This window comes from Pecten maximus, chromosome 8 (genome assembly GCF_902652985.1).
Source record: "Pecten maximus chromosome 8, xPecMax1.1, whole genome shotgun sequence".
NCBI lineage: Eukaryota > Metazoa > Mollusca > Bivalvia > Pectinida > Pectinidae > Pecten > Pecten maximus.
In genome coordinates, this window is record NC_047022.1 from 24,605,648 (window position 1) to 24,623,060 (window position 17,413).

At 35.8% G+C, this 17,413-nt stretch overlaps 1 protein-coding gene across 1 annotated transcript; it reads left to right on the forward strand.

Annotated features, from left to right (window-relative positions):
- Positions 1-4,163: 4,163 nt before the first annotated feature.
- Positions 4,164-16,444, forward strand: LOC117333756 (peroxisomal sarcosine oxidase-like). The gene is made up of 8 exons (XM_033893178.1): positions 4,164-4,289; positions 5,522-5,673; positions 6,001-6,217; positions 7,404-7,586; positions 9,296-9,442; positions 12,696-12,845; positions 14,003-14,078; positions 15,443-16,444. Exons 1-8 carry the CDS (start codon positions 4,179-4,181, stop codon positions 15,562-15,564), a joined length of 1,158 nt encoding a protein of 385 aa, XP_033749069.1. The 5' UTR covers positions 4,164-4,178; the 3' UTR covers positions 15,565-16,444.
- The last annotated feature ends 969 nt before the right edge of the window (positions 16,445-17,413 follow it).

Sequence of the window (17,413 nt, forward strand, 5' to 3'; positions counted from 1 at the left end):
TGTTTTACTTTGCGATCATCCCTCATTTGGTTTTTTATGCTACCGAAAACCTCGACCCTAAATCAAGCATTTAGCAGACACCCATGATTTATCACCGAGTCGTAGTTTAAATACTACAGTTTGTTTGATTACGGCAAGATTGAATGTATTTTCTTGATGTTATTTTTTTGTTTGAATTAAACAAGTGATAATGCTTCTATATAAAGGATATAGTTTATATTTCATATTTGATTGGCTATGCTCTTCCAGCATAAACTGTTACCACTGAATTCGTTTGTATTTATAAATAAGTAGATGCATTTTAAACGTTACACAACGAATCTCAGCAAATCCCATCAGTGTGAAGTAGAAGTTTGAGGATAAGAAGGTAAAAGTTTAGATAATTACATATCCAAAAATCTTTTAATCGTCCATTGAAGAGAGCGCGAGTTAAAATATCATAATTTTACAAATAAAACGATATTTCTATGCGCAGAAAAGAAGGAAAAGAAAGACATTTTGTACTAGAAACCATATACATATATTACCAATACCTTGTGGCCGTTATGTTCGTTGTGTCGGTCTCATTGGGCCCATTCACTGAACGACGGAACGTTAGTTCTTTTAAATTTGCTTCAGCTCGTCGAACATAGGTTGTCATGTACATGCTAATCTTTGAGGCTTCGTTAAGCATACCGCAAGTGATCTCAAATATTTATTTCATTAAATACGTATTTCCTTGACCAGAAGCTCAACATAGCATAACATTTTTTTCTAATATATCAAATCAACTCTACCTCAAATGACCATGTAGGAACATCGTGCAATATATATGCCTTTATTTATTATAAATAAAACAAATGGTAGCACGCGTCTGACTGATTGTAGACGTTTGGATTCGTTTTGTATTGTTTAAGGTCCTTTGGTTATTCATGAACGGCCTCCCACAGATGCGAGATGCACAAGTATACATGCAATGTGTATGCGCATTTGATGAGGATTCGTTATATTCGTTTTTGCGTCTTAGTGCGAAACTTGTGCCGGCGTTATAGTGCTACCCCACTGAAGCATACTGTCGAACACACCCAACAGAACATCCCATCTTGTCACATTATACTGACACCGGGCGAACCAGTCATCCCACCCCAAAAAGCTGAGTGCTATGCAGGAGTAGCAACTGCAATTTTAGACACTCTGGTAAGTCTCGGCCATGGGACAGAACCCAAAACCTTTTTACAAGGACGAATGCTCAACCAAAGGCCAACGTTCTGATGTATAATCCTATCGCCTAATCTAACTTTGGATGTAACAGGGAAAGAGTTACGCCTCCATTGAGAATAAACAGGATGTCGGGACAACTTTCCGCCCTGTCAGTGAGGACAAACTTATACTCTAATCATGCAGAAACAAGTACATAGTGTTGGTACGGCTCATTCACAGCTAACTAATATTTATCTTGTACAGACAGGTCATTTAAGGACGATTAATCTGCTGATTATGTACAGGATGTATCTAAGGTTGATGATCGGTATCATTAATGTAGGTTACGTACGACGCGAATCCGTAAGGTTCGTTGAGACTCGTTAGGATTCATCGAGGTTCGTCACGCTCGTTAAGATTCGTTGACATGCTGATGAAATATCGAAATTATGAATTCATATGACATGCTACATTGTATTTTCGATTCTTGTAATTTTAATGATATTAATATTCTATTTTCGAATATACAGTACATTATTTCATCTACATTTGTTTTATGTATACATAGCATATAGTATTGGGGATATGGAAATAAGAGTAGGCTCCTATATGAAATCGTCTCCAAACAATGAAGGATTGCAGCAGAATACAAAAACGTTTCAATAACATCAATAATTACATAAATCTTCCAAAACGTAAGGCGTAATAACTGTACCTGCTGCCTCTACTGCTCGATCCTAAGAGGCGACTAAATTTGAGATCGTATTGTTTCTTTTCTTTCGAAACAACTTTCTTTTTCCTAAATTCTCCCTTGACACTGCCTCACTTTTGGCCTTTAGTTGAGCGTTAGCCCCTGTGAGGAAGGCTTTTGGGTTCTGTCTCGAAGCCAAGACATACCAGAGTCTATAAAAATGGTAGTTGCTACTCTTGCTTAACGCTCAGCATATTAGGAGTGGTTTCTGTGGAAGTATGATTCAGTGAGGTAACACTATAAATTGGCAAAAGTTCCGAACTATCACAAGGAGACTTAACAGACATAAGGTAAGTTCTGCGCTGGTCAAAATGGTCAGCACTCATGCAGGCACAAGGTGAGTTCTGCCCTGGTTAAAATCGTCAGCCCTTACACAGGCGCAAGGTAAGGTCTGTCTTGGTCAAAATCGTCAGCCCTCATACAGGCAGAAGGTCATTAGGTCTTGCTAGCAGTTGTGACAGATTTTTGTGGGACGAAATCAGCAAAACATTTGCTACATACGCGCGATATCACCACATCATTTTAACCTGCGCTTATATGTTCTAAACCTTACATTAGCCTTTTTATCTATATATCTGTTCGCCACTCAAGATGTTAATATTTACATTTGGAACCGTAAGTAACCCATTGCCTCAGTGTTAATCTGGGCTGTATCTATAAGCCTATATATGCAGTCAAGATCACATGACGTGATTGTTACGTCATTTTGATCAACGTCGTAGAAATGCTTCGCTATACGCTACGAATGAATTAAACGTAGCAACGATTATGATTGCGAACAATTGCATTTCTATGGCGTCATTTTCGCATTATGTCGATCTTTGACACGGAAAGCCTTTGCACTGCTTGTCAGATTCGCTGCAAATCAATCACACAATCACAGAAAAGAAGTTTAAAAACTGACAACGCAAGTTAAAAATCTTTTGTTTAGAAAAAAAAAGATGAAATGGTTTAGAGTTATCTGTGATGAATATATACCGTTTCAAAGGAAGTGGTAGCCATTTGAGTCTGCTTTGATCCGAGACTGGGGATCTGTGCTATTTTTTTTCAATGAACATGCAAGGAAATAAGTGAAAATAAAGGACGTATTTAAGAGAGAATGAGTTCAAAATAAGCAAAATGAAAACATAACAATTAAACGCTTGCTAGATAGTGTATATTGTCAATATAAATGCAATTTGTGACAGATAAATAAAATGGCGCCCTTTAGGGACAATAAATACAATCTAACAAGCGTTTAATTGTTAAATGTAACGATATTGTTCGTTGTTTATCTACAAAACTTGTATAATTGATTCATGCGTGATGCCTGCATGTGATCGCTTATAATTCTGTCTTATACACATGTACGTATATCCATATATGTAAATACATTTAAAGTTGTCTTCCTTCGTCAATTGTGTTACTATGTTATATATCAAATAATTAGCTCAATGTATCATATGCACGATGTGTTGGTGATCGGAAGATAAATTTGAATTTCCTGTCGTAGTTGTACTCGCTGAATATTGAAGTCCGTGGTATTCCATGGCTCACAGCTAATATTACTTGAATGTCCATGATAACATGAGAGACATAGTTCATTTGTATCGCATCAAAAATATACTTATATATATGTTCCAGTAGATCACTGTATGTGTTGAAGAAAACAGTCACCAATTTTAGAATATGAGCTGCCTCCGAATAAAACAGTTTTGAACACAAAAGGAACATTTCCCTTATGCCTGAATTCAGCCCACCGTTCCGTGCTATTAGACGACTTCGCTAATTTGTATAACAGTTTACACTGTTTTGTCTGTCGTACATGTCCATTTATTCAACTTTGTTTTTCATGATTTTCTTATTATCTTTAACTCCCATTTCATCCTCTCATGACATCAGTTTCTCTTTTTTTTTTTAATTTCCTCAAACTTTGATTACACATAATTTGATTTGTAAGTCCGTCCATTTTCAACAAGCAAGTTCAAGCTAACAAGTCAAATAGATTTTTTTTTGTAAAACGATAAATAGACGCGACTAAAAAAATGTATACATATAACCGTACGTGACCTACTTTAATTTTTTTTTGTATAGGAGTTTGCGCCAACCAGCCGTTAAGATAACGAGTGTGTTGAGGAATAGGCAGACTATCAATGGGGGCATGCAGAAATCAGATGAGTGATAAAACATATTTATGTTTGCTCCAAATAACGAACATTGATGACATGGTAACTTTATAACTAACAGATAACCGTACAAAACCAATATCATGGCGGAGGGAATTGTGTATGACGTCATAGTGGTGGGCGCCGGGATAGTGGGGTCTTATACTGCCTACCATGCCCGTAAGGCGGGGAAGACAACGCTTCTCCTTGAACAGGTAATAGTACAATGTACATACATACTAGGTGCTAGCAAAAATGGATGAATACTTTTGTTTCAAGGATTGAATGAAGTCGTACTTGAAATGCAATTCATAAATATATATCTTCATTTACGAAGAGGCATTGACTTTTTATCACTATCTGTTTGATCCGTGTAGTAGTTATCTAAACTCCCTTGGTGTATCCATAGTACCCTGACCCTAGTCGGCGAGACGAAATTTAGCAATAAGATGATTTTTATAGGCGGAAAACTAATAACTAATTAACGCAAGGAAAAAAATGCTTTATGGTGTAGTTTTTTTTATTCATCATTCGACATATACTCTATAGACATTTATAATTAAATACATGTACAGTATATATGGGTGTCTTTTACAGCTCTTAAGAGTATTGGGTGGTAAGCTTTACTAAGGGGAAAGCTCCTCGCTGTTTGTGTTAGTCTGATTACCACGTTTGAATTTTATGACTACAAATATATATAAGTTACGAAAACACCATATTCAACAACTAAAAGTTTTTGTTGCCTATTTCCACCACAATAGAAAAAGCTATTCTGAGGATGAATGAAATACCTCTTATAAATATGCAAAACTAACAATTTCGGAAATGTGTGCAGACATTAAGTTTATTGCTAATCATAACAATTAATCAGCATGTTTATATTTTTTCAATGCAATAAATTGATAGAAATATATTTTAAATGGATTATTAAAAAAAACAATCGCGAGCTACTTGTTAAAGATACATGTAGTCCTGGTCAAAGGTCAACAGATCAAAACGCATTTAGAACAGCTTGTTATTCAACAGTTGTAATGATTATTCCGTGCCTTGGAAATTGAATAACACACTTTTGGGGTAAAAACAAACATATTTCGTTTTCTATAACATAAATGATGACATCATGGAGTTTATATCTTTCATAGTAACTTAAGGAAATCCTGGATTTTAAACAAGACCATGTTTCATAGATTCACAGACCTCTGTAGTGTTAAATACAGAGTGAATAACAATAAAAAACTTATTTAAAGGGTCAGCCTATTATGATTATTCACTCTTTGCTTACCTCTTATATCTTTTAAATGGGTCTATGGAACAAGCGGTAATGTACAATTTGCATATCATCTACGAAAAAACTTCCTTCATTTTCTTAATCAGCGGATAGAGTCAATGTCCTTTTGGTTAATTTTTCTGTTCGTATATCTATCTATCTACTTTATCTATTTTACAGTTCCCACTACCCCACAATCGTGGGAGCTCGCACGGTCAGTCCAGGACTATTCGGAGCGCATATGGAGCCCAAGAATATTATACAAAGATGATGAACAAGGCCTTCCGAATGTGGAAGGAGCTCGAGGAACAATCTAATAAGAAACTATTGAGGTAATCACAAAAATAAAAAATTAAACATGGTTCGATTTAATATACAACCTATCATCATCATCATCATGTTTAGTAAACTTACCTCTTACAACAGTTTTAAGAATTATTGATATTTCAAAATAAAATTTGGCTTATTTATTATTCTGATGGTTGTTAACCTTTACACCTAACACAATATGATTTTAAATAAAGACATTATTGAAATAGTTCGATAGCAGCAGCCATCTTGCATTCTGAACGAATTCAAATGCACTGTATGTTGGCACTATACCTTTCCCTGTAATTTTTCATGCAGTGACACAGATAAGAATCGGTGTTAATTTACAGACAAACTGGCTTGCTGTGTATTGGTCAAAAGGGTGTAAACTACCTGGATGAAACAGCGAAATGCTTGCAGAAGAATAAAACTCCATTTCGAAGACTGGATGACGAAAACTTCCAAGCCACTTATCCTATGCTCTCCTTTTCTCCGGGAATTGGTGGCGCCGTCGTCGACTGTAGTGCGGGATTTTTGTTAGCTGGTAGGGCGCTAACTGCTATTCAGGTAAAACAGTGCTTGCATTTTATATATATATATAGTAATAATAATAAAAAACACAAACCAGAAAATCACAAGCGCTTTAATAATAATAAAAAACACTTAGCGCTTGTGATTTTCTGGTTTGTGTTTTTTTTATTATTATTATTACTATGTATATCCATCACAAGGACATTAATTACTTTTAATTATATATATATATATATGTTTTAATTTAATTTTTATATTGTTTTGTTATCTATGTGTCTTTTGAATAATAAAAAAAGTACAAAGATCATCAATATTGATCATCCTAAGATTATCTTAAAGTAACCTGGGAATGAATCTCTAATCAAATAATATTAAAAAATCAGATTACATGTGATTACGTATGGAAAACGAGCAAATAAAAACATGAAAATTTCCTTAATAGAATACTTTACATACTTTCCGAATCCAAATAGGGAGCTACCTTGTCTTTACTATAGCAAGATTGTCGGAATTCGGGTAACGAGATTTCTCCGTAGTTTTTAAGATGTTATCAAAAATTACAATTCTCGTTGTCGTATATTGCACTTCCAAATGCTCGATAAAAGAGTGAGTAATACGTTAATGAAAATCATAGCACAGCCCCGCACGTCATTATATCTCTCCACGTCCGACTATCATTCGAATATATCTTCATTTCTTCTTATATTACGTAAAAAAACAATTAGCTATCAGTCAAATATGTCTTCCTATCATATCATTTCACCTAACCACAATTAGCTATCAGTCAAATGTGCCTCATTTCATCTCGTATTCCGAATGTACCCGACCGAAATTAGCGATCATAACCCAACAATTCTCCAAATTAACATATTACATTGATATTCTAGGTAGACAGCCGGAGGTTGCTTCATATGTTAATTACAAAAGGAATCAATATCCTCGTCTTTGAACTATAATATCAGGAGAATTAGACAATGTCCAATTTTCCTCAGTTTTCATTGGCTAAAAAAAGTTTACGTGGAAGTCAATATTTTGAGATACTAACTTGATGTTTTTAGAAACACCGAGTTGATATTTTGAAGGTTTGTAATTTATAAATAGTATTGAGTGTTTGTCGGTGATAATGTAACAGATTAATTAAAACATATGATATATTAGAGCTATGTATTATCTTGATCAACATAAACAACAAAGTCTACCAGAATGGTTTATCGATATACAGAACCAATACCGGAAGATAGGGGGCTTGCTCAAAGATGGAGAGAAAATGGTGGAGATAATCCCAGGGGAGGTGATTAGGGTGAGGACAGACGTGGGGTTGTACCAGGCCAAGACTATCGTGTTGTGCGTGGGGCCGTGGGCCAAAAAAGTACTCACCAAGCTCGGGGTAGCTGTTCCTCTTCAGGTATTCCATGTAAAATACCACAGCTTTAATAATGTATAGACATATTTTGACACTAATTATATATGAATGTAACATGTTCGCGGCTATTCATTTTATAAAACGTAATAACGTCAACAGTAATACGTGATACTAGTCTTTCCGATTGAAAAATACGATTTGCATACATAGACATACAGTATTATAATGATAAGGTATTGATGTAAAATAGCTCAAAGATGTGACTTTATGAGCTACTAAAAGCTAACAACGGTAATAGGCCAAATGCCTTATAAATTTGTGTTCACAGGCATTCGCTACGTCTATCAATACATGATATATGTTATCAAAGGCTTGGAACTCTATCTGCCTAGTAAAACAACACAATTTTGGATTGTGATTGTCGACAACAAAATTGTCGGTCAAGATATGTCGATGGGATTAGTCTTAATCGACAGACACTTATTTTGTTTTAATTTGGTATATGATTAGATATATACTTTGCCGTACAACTGAAGCTGGGCTTCATGAAACATCGGTTAATTGTCATAATGCAGTGTGTCGGACATCGAGCTGGGAAGCGAATAGCACACAAAATCTGTAGTGATGAATCTTGGGTAGGAAAACAGAACTACCTGTATACTAGTTAATATCTATAGATTACCCTATAACTCGCCCATTCCCATCGCTGATTGAAAATTCTTCGCAAGATCTCGCGAGGTCACACCAACGCGGGCAATACAAATGATGCCGCGAAATGTTTTGGATTATGACAATAAGTGGAAAAACCTCTTTATGTATATTGGCACGTTTGTCTGTATGTTCAGGTATGTCCATATATGATCGATCGATATATGTGTATTATTTTGCCTTGTTTTTTGTTCCTACCAGAGTCATAATCTTTTAAATTGGATATCCCGCGGTGAGCAAGCGGAAAGTATCGATTGCAAAGGTTTAAGGTTAGCTCGGAGTGAGAACCGAATCTTCTAAGATTACACGCTTATGGCGAACACTCTGAACTTAGGACAGAGTCAAGTTTCATTGCATTGTCATTTTGATAACATAAAAGGATGCGACAGGTAGAAAGTAAAGAGAAAAACATATCTCAAATATGGTGAAGGGTGAAGCATTTTGATTTTAGTCACAATCTTGTTCTCGAGAAGTGGGCATCTAACCGAATTCTTCTTGGTATCTCCACATTAGTTGCCTCTTACACGAAGGGCGTGTCATGCTCTCGTTTACCAATATACCATATCCCGTGATGCGCGTAAGCGCACCGCGGAAGATATGTAGATAGCTACTGCTATTCATACCCGCCATGAACATTAATTGAATCCATTCAATTCATATATTTACATTAGGGTGATTTAGAATAAAACATAAAGAACAGATTCATTTAAAAAAATTAACTTTTGATAACTATATACGAAAAGATGCTGAATTAATGGAACAACCGGTGATCCCGCCAATGCACCATCGTTTACCGTGTCCTTCCGCTCCGCAGTTTTCAGTCGTTCATTTTTTGCTTATTATTCAAAACAAAAAGACATGTAATAACATCATATACAATAATTCGTGTTAAATTATATTTATTTTATGTGAATAGATGACAAAGAAAACATAATTTACGGAAATGAAACGGGGACTATTTCAAGCGTATTAATATTTTTCTCGTGTAATGTGTCAGTTTTATGAGATCATAAAAATCTGATTTTATGTTTTTACGGTTTCAGACACAGAAAATTAAGGTATGTTATTGGAAAGAGAAAATACCTGGCACTTTCAGTTCACGGCAGTTTCCGGTGTTCTCCCAGGTTAATGCTATTGGCCCCTACCTTGTGTACGGGGTTCCGTGTGAAGAGTATCCGGATTTAGTGAAGGTGAGAGATCAATAGGTAATTCTACCATGTTTGCTATGCAACGCCAGTTTTGATTGGTTTAAAACCATGTATTATTTTCCAATAACCCACGCTCGTGCCAATAATACACGCTCGTGAGTCACAGCTGTTACAATTGTATATACCTACTATTCACCCGTTTTGTAAAAGGTTACTATAGCCGAGTGGGCTAATGAGTTAGTCTTCCAATAATTTTTTATCACGACGCGAGTTCGAATCCTACGGAGGCCCCCCCGCCCTTTTTTTTTTTTTTTTTTTTATCCTTTTTTTTTTTTTTTTTTTTATCCTTTTTTTTTTTATTTTTCAAAATCAATGCCATATGATAGATACTCTTGATCGTAGTACTGCATTGCCTGTATATTTCATCAACAAATAATGCAATACTCAAGAAATAAATTACAAGGTTTTCTCGGGGTTTCCTTGCTGTTTTTCTATTAGAAAGAGGTCGATCTCAGAACTAAACAGTACATGGTAAAATAGAAATAATCAACTTTGACTCGTGTATCGCTGCAGGATATACAACTCGGACTCGGATATTTTGCAATTTTAATTAATAACTCAGGCCTGCGGCCTTCGTTATTAATTTATTGCAAAATATCCTCGTCCTCGTTGTATATCTTGCAACAATACACGAATCATCGTTAATTATTTCTTAAATAAAACCATACTTCATTTACGACAATTTGCCATCAATCACCTGTCGTGCTGTCATTGATGTTTTTATTAATCCTTCATTCTAAATGTATGCAATAATGCCAATCGAATATTCTAACGATCAAATCAAATGACATTTAAACTACATATACATGTAACTGTAATCAGGTATATGTGACGGGTATATAACGGCTCCTTGATATACTCCCTACATGTAACTGTATACGGGTATTTGTGACGGGTGTGTCTACGTAACGGCTCCTATATAAACTTCCTCTACATGTAACTGTATACGGGTATTTGTGACGGGTATATAACGGCCCCTATATATATACTCCCTACATAAAACTGTATACGGGTATTTGTGACGGGTGTCTTTATAACGAACCCTTTATATACTGTCTTTACATGTTTCTGTATACGGGTATTTGTGACGGAAGTAGTATATACTGTCCTTACGTGTATCCGTATACGTGTATTTGTGACGGAAGTAGTATATACTGTCCTTACGTGTATCTGTATACCGGTATTTGTTACGGAAGTAGTATATACTGTCCTTACGTGTATCTGTATACGGATATTTGTGACGGAAGTAGTATATACTGTCCGTACGTGTATCTGTATACGGGTATTTGTGACGGAAGTAGTATATACTGTCCTTACGTGTATCTGTATACTGGTATTTGTGACGGAATTAGTATATACTGTCCGTACGTGTATCTGTATACGGGTATTTGTGACGGAAGTAGTATATACTGTCCTTACGTGTATATGTATACGGATATTTGTGACGGAAGTAGTATATATTGTCCTTACGTGTATCTGTATACGGGTATTTGTGACGGAAGTAGTATATATTGTCCTTACGTGTATCTGTATACTGGTATTTGTGACGGAAGTAGTATATACTGTCCTTACGTGTATCTGTATACCGGTATTTGTGACGGAAGTAGTATATACTGTCCTTACGTGTATCTGTATACGGGTATTTGTGACGGAAGTAGTATATACTGTCCGTACGTGTATCTGTATAGGGGTATTTGTGACGGAAGTAGTATATACTGTCCTAACGTGTATCTGTATACGGGTATTTGTGACGGAAGTAGTATATACTGTCCGTACGTGTATCTGTATACGGTTATTTGTGACGGAAGTAGTATATACTGTCCTTACGTGTACCTGTATACGGGTATTTGTGACGGAAGTGGTATATATACTGTCCTTACGTGTATCTGTATACTGGTATTTGTGACGGAAGTAGTATATACTGTCCTTACATGTATCTGTTTACCGGTATTTGTGACGGAAGTAGTATATACTGTCCTTACGTGTATCTGTATACTGGTATTTGTGACGGAAGTAGTATATACTGTCCTTACATGTATCTGTTTACCGGTATTTGTGACGGAAGTAGTATATACTGTCCTTACGTGTATCTGTATACGGGTAATTGTGACGGAAGTAGTATATACTGTCCTTACGTGTATCTGTATACGGGTATTTGTGACGGAAGTAGTATATACTGTCCTTACGTGTATTTGTATACGGGTATTTGTGACGGAAGTAGTATATACTGTCCTTACATGTTTCTGTATACGGGTATTCGTGACGGAAGTAGTATATACTGTCCTTACGTGTACCTGTATACGTGTATTTGTGACGGAAGTAGTATATACTGTCCTTACATGTATCTGTTTACCGGTATTTGTGACGGAAGTAGTATATACTGTCCTTACGTGTATCTGTATACTGGTATTTGTGACGGAAGTAGTATATACTGTCCTTACGTGTATCTGTATACGGGTATTTGTGACGGAAGTAGTATATACTGTCCTTACGTGTATCTGTATACGGGTATTTGTGACGGAAGTAGTATATACTGTCCTTACGTGTATCTGTATACGGGTATTTGTGACGGAAGTAGTATATACTGTCCGTACGTGTATCTGTATACGGGTATTTGTGACGGAAGTAGTATATACTGTCCTTACGTGTATCTGTTTACGGGTATTTGTGACGGAAGTAGTATGTATTGTCCTTGCGTGTATATGTATACGGGTATTTGTGACGGAAGTAGTATATACTGTCCTTACGTGTATCTGTATACGTGTATTTGTGACGGAAGTAGTATATACTGTCCGTACGTGTATCTGTATACGGGTATTTGTGACGGAAGTAGTATATATTGTCCTTACGTGTATCTGTTTACGGGTATTTGTGACGGAAGTAGTATATACTGTCCTTACGTGTATCTGTATACGGGTATTTGTGACGGAAGTTGTATATACTGTCTTTACATGTATCTGTATACGGGTATTTGTGACGGAAGTAGTATATACTGTCTTTACGTGTATCTGTATACGGGTATTTGTGACGGAAGTAGTATATACTGTCCTTACGTGTATCTGTATACGGGTATTTGTGACGGAAGTAGTATATACTGTCCTTACGTGTATCTGTATATGGGTAATTGTGACGGAAGTAGTATATACTGTCCTTACGTGTATCTGTTTACCGGTATTTGTGACGGAAGTAGTATATATACCGTCTTTACATGTAATTGGTATAATTATTTTTACAGGTGTGTCTACACTACGGCCCGGCGGTAGACCCGGATTACCGAGACACGGTGGACGATAATTGGGTGAAGGAGGCACTGCAGAAATACGTAATAGAGCACCTTCCAGGCCTTGAACCATACCCTGTTATAACAGAGTCATGCATATATACGGTAAAATACACATTTCTTACCTCTAAATCCTAGCTACTGTTGTCAGCCATCTTAATATTGTCCAGTATGGCAAGTCAGGCTATTATTTGTTTTTGTTAATGAGTTGCATTCAGTGTTTACTTCGAGGTAAGTAGGATGTTCGAGTTATTAGATTTCAGTATGACGACATTTGACTGTAGATTATGACATGATGGGATACATCAATTCTGATATTGAACTGAACACAATACATAGGTACATGTATATCCAAACTGAAAGTAGTACTACAGACTGTATATTGTTTTTAAATTTCACGGGGCTAATATTTCGCGTTTGTCCAAATTTAAGTAACGCCGTCTTGTAAATATTCTTCATTTAATACATACCAGCAATGTATTTACTTTCGAGCAATATTTGATGACCGATTATATAGCAAAGAAATTTGCTCCCGAATATTACCAACTGCACAGTACAGTATAGAGTAATGCCAAAAATTAATCAAACTGCTTCATACACCTGTTCCGTCCCGTTAATACCTGTCAATGATATTAAGGGCTTAAAGTATTGATAACTTGAAGGCAACGAGATAAACATAATATAAACCGAGATCTATATTGAGTTGTGTAACACTCCCATAGTTGAATAGGTTTCATAATTTTCAACAACAAAAAAACATTCACATATCCTGCTGATAGGCCTCAATACTGCATATTTTAGGACTTAATAGGACAGATAAGGTACTGATAATTTCGACCTTGAACACCAGCCTGGCAGTGTGGTTTATAATATTTACATAGTACAGTGTATATATTTACATAATGAAATCGCCCTATTGAATTGGACCTTCGATCGTTATCGCAGCTATCCTGTACGGGTAAATATAATGATATAAATAAAGCAGTCGTTTAAGATATAGCCACGATATAATATCATTGTTCGCTTTACCTATATATGATAACCTCATTATTGTTATTGCCCCTTAATGTCAATGCGCTACAGAACTTCTTCAAACGAAATATGAAAATTTCCTCCAATATTGTCAGCTTTATTGATTTTTGCGAAACCAATAAACAGTGATGCTAATGATATGTTGGATAAGCTAATCTTGATGGCGAATATGTCCATGCAGAGAAATGTGTCAAAATGAGAGAATATGTTACAATATATAATGTTTGCAGAACACACCTGATGAAGACTTCATACTGGACCGTCATCCTTCGTGGGGTAACATCGTCATAGGAGCTGGATTCTCCGGTAAGTCATACTGGACCGACACACAAAATGGGATGATATCATACTAAATGATTTTGTGGGGGGAAAAAAAAAGAAAAAAAAAGAGATAGCCTTCGTTATCTCGTCTCACGTTATTTCGAGTTAACGAAGATTATACTCCTACTGAGCCGCGAGGTGAACTCACGAAGATTATACTCCTACTGAGCCGCGAGGTGTACTCACGAAGATTATACTCCTACTGAGCCGCGAGGTGAACTCACGAAGATTATCATAAACATTGTTCTGGGGGTTGGTGCACTAAGTGAGGAACAAACCGACACGGGTATGGGGCGTCGAACCACACACCTTGGATCTTGACCCGAGGTTAGCAAGCGCTCCAGCCGACTAACCTATCGTGGCCCAGATAATATGTTGGCTTGAAATACTGAAATGTATAAACACACGAGTTATATTGAATATAGGCCATGCTAGTTTGGACATTATTACATAAACATACGTTTTAAGCTAGTTTAAAATTATTCCTTACAGGGAAAGGACTGTAGGTCGCGTACCTGGCCCCCATGTGACATCGGAAATTATCCAGCGAATTATGTTAGATATTCCCTGTGTTCATACGTATACTCGGATGTGACAGGTGTAGGATTAAGTAAAGAATTCAAACATTTTGTTTACACAAAAATCGTTCACTCCAGAACAGCACGAAGAGAAACACGGGAATTTTCCACAATACCATAAATCTTTCAGATTCTTTTATGGTGACGTCTTTAACTTGAAAGTTTAGTAAGCCCACCGCTTTCACATACTACTCAAATCCAAAGCCTTTTGTTGTAGTTTCATATCATATGTAATTACAATGTTTTTCAATGTCATCCTAATTGCTGATTTGAGCGTATGTTATTGTTAAGCCACAATTGGATTAAGTTTTTAACAACATATTAAAGCCCTCTCCACAAATCAATATATCACAAAGATTGTGATATCGACACAGTATACCTACATGTATAATGATTATAAAGAAAGAAAAAAACAAAGAAGAATGGTAGGAAGACTGACAGATCTAGAGATCTAAGGGTAAGATGAATGTTCCTACATTAGGATATACTACAGATTAGGGTTCCTAAACTTTGGTTTGGTTTGGTTTATTTTGTTTAACGTCCTATTAACAGCTAAGGTCATTTAAGGACGGCCTCCCGTGCGTGCGACATGCATGCGTGTGGTGAGTGCGTATGTGTGTTTGGGTTCATGAGCGATAGACACAATTATCTTTAAATATACTTAATTAAAGCCAATTAGAAATTAATGTATGCCACTCTAATTGCTGCATATGATTAGAAGTCTTGCATTGTTATCATGAATGCTATTGAGCTACTTATTATCTGCTTCAGGACATGGTTTCAAGCTGGCTCCAGTGGTAGGAGAAATTCTTTCAAAAATGGCGACCGGACTGATCCCGGAGGAAGACATGTCCTACTTCAAATTAAATCGTTTTACAAAATCACGGTTATGATGAAATAAAACATTTTATAAAAACAGGTACTATTGACATGAAATGACGCAGCTGTCACGTCCCTATTGATTAGTTAGAAGGGTTGCGTAAAGTAATATTTGAGAGGAAAGTAGCAGTTAAAGGCAAGGCAAAATGATAAAGGTAAACTTATATCAAGAATTTTGAATGAGTTTTCATTTCATGTAAGATTTTATGAAACTCGTCATTGTCCAACTAATTAAATCACAATCGGTTTCTGACTGGCACAGCCAATGAAAAACGTCCCAGTCTATAATACACTAGTGACAAAATATCACACTAGTGACAAAATATCACACTAGTGACAAAATATCACACTTGTGACAAAATATTACACAAGTGACAAAATATCACACTTGTGACAAAATATTACACTAATGACAAAATATCACACTAGTGACAAAATATTACACTTGTGACAAAATATTACACTTGTGACAAAATATTACACTTGTGACACAATATTACACTAGTGACAAAATATGACACTTGTGACAAAATATTACACTAGTGACAAAATATTACACTCGTGACAAAATATGACACTAGTGACAAAATATCACATTTGTGACAAAATATTACACTAGTGACAACATATCACACTAGTGACAAAATATCATACTGGCTTATTCACTGGATAACATGCAGGTTATGTGTATAAAATATATCATAAAACCATAGCACAAAACATTAAGATGTTTTACCATTTCATAATACTCAGCCAAGTTGAATCTATTTCTTCAATCGTCAATGTTTTAATCAAAACTAATTTTCAATTAACGTACATTTTTAGTGCATAGATATGTACATTGTACACTGATTTCTTTCTTATACGTTTTTCAATAAATCTGTGGTACGCATATTGGTTTATATGTGATTTCTATCAAGTTAGACAGCCTGGAAATGATGCACGTGTCTTAATGACGTCATACACATGTTTTTAAAGGAATCGCATTATTCATGGCGACTTGTCATCACATTATGTTGAATTTCCGACTGGGCGTTTGCTGCTGCATCAGACTCCAAAATAAGCTTGTCCGTGCCGACTCCCGTATGAATTCAGTGAAACAGTTAAAACATGGCCAACACCAAAATCCCTTCACCACAAATACGAAATGCAAAAGTTCTGATTTTTTCTTTGCAGAAATTTTCAATTTATCATCAATAATTGATGACAGTTATTAAACAGATAACATTTAGTTTAGCGATGTATAGTCAGAAAACCAAGGTGCGCTCTACATACGAGATTTCATAAGAGAGCAGGGACATTGCACGACTTTCCAATACACGGTCCATATATATATATATATCATGGATGTCTGTGTAATAGTCCAGCATATTTGTCACAAAGTACAGGTAATAGAGATAATGTCTTGGAAACCCCAAAGTTATGAACCTCATCGAAATCTTTAGGGAACACCATCCATATGCAAGACGTCAGTAGACCAAGTATGACATTAAATCCGGACATTTTTTTTAGAATCTCTCTAATCTAGTGGAAACTATCCTAGACTCGAAACAGGAATTTGATTTTACCACTTTATTCCTATGATAACTAAGACATTTAAGAATTACATGAAAGCCGTGTTGCTAATATCCGCCCTTTTTGTGTTGTCTTATAGTGATAGGACCTTTTCTAAGTTTCTGTGACCACTCATGTGGTATCCACTATAGCATTCGGTACATCAAGAGGTCATGAGCTCGGTGCTATCAGGAGAACCAGTGTGCTGTTAAATAATGTGTAACCAATTCACGCAATACTGACATTTTATTAACACATACCAATACGTGTATAATATAACATTGTACAACATTTTCAAAATAAAAGTAT

Excerpts from the sequence above, each read along its gene's own strand:
- LOC117333756 (XM_033893178.1), top strand. The coding sequence starts at position 4,179 with ATGGCGGAGGGAATTGTGTATGACGTCATAGTGGTGGGCGCCGGGATA. Across the intron at positions 5,674-6,000 it reads TCTAATAAGAAACTATTGAG|ACAAACTGGCTTGCTGTGTA; the intron begins GTAATCACAAAA and ends GTTAATTTACAG. Across the intron at positions 12,846-14,002 it reads CAGAGTCATGCATATATACG|AACACACCTGATGAAGACTT; the intron begins GTAAAATACACA and ends TAATGTTTGCAG.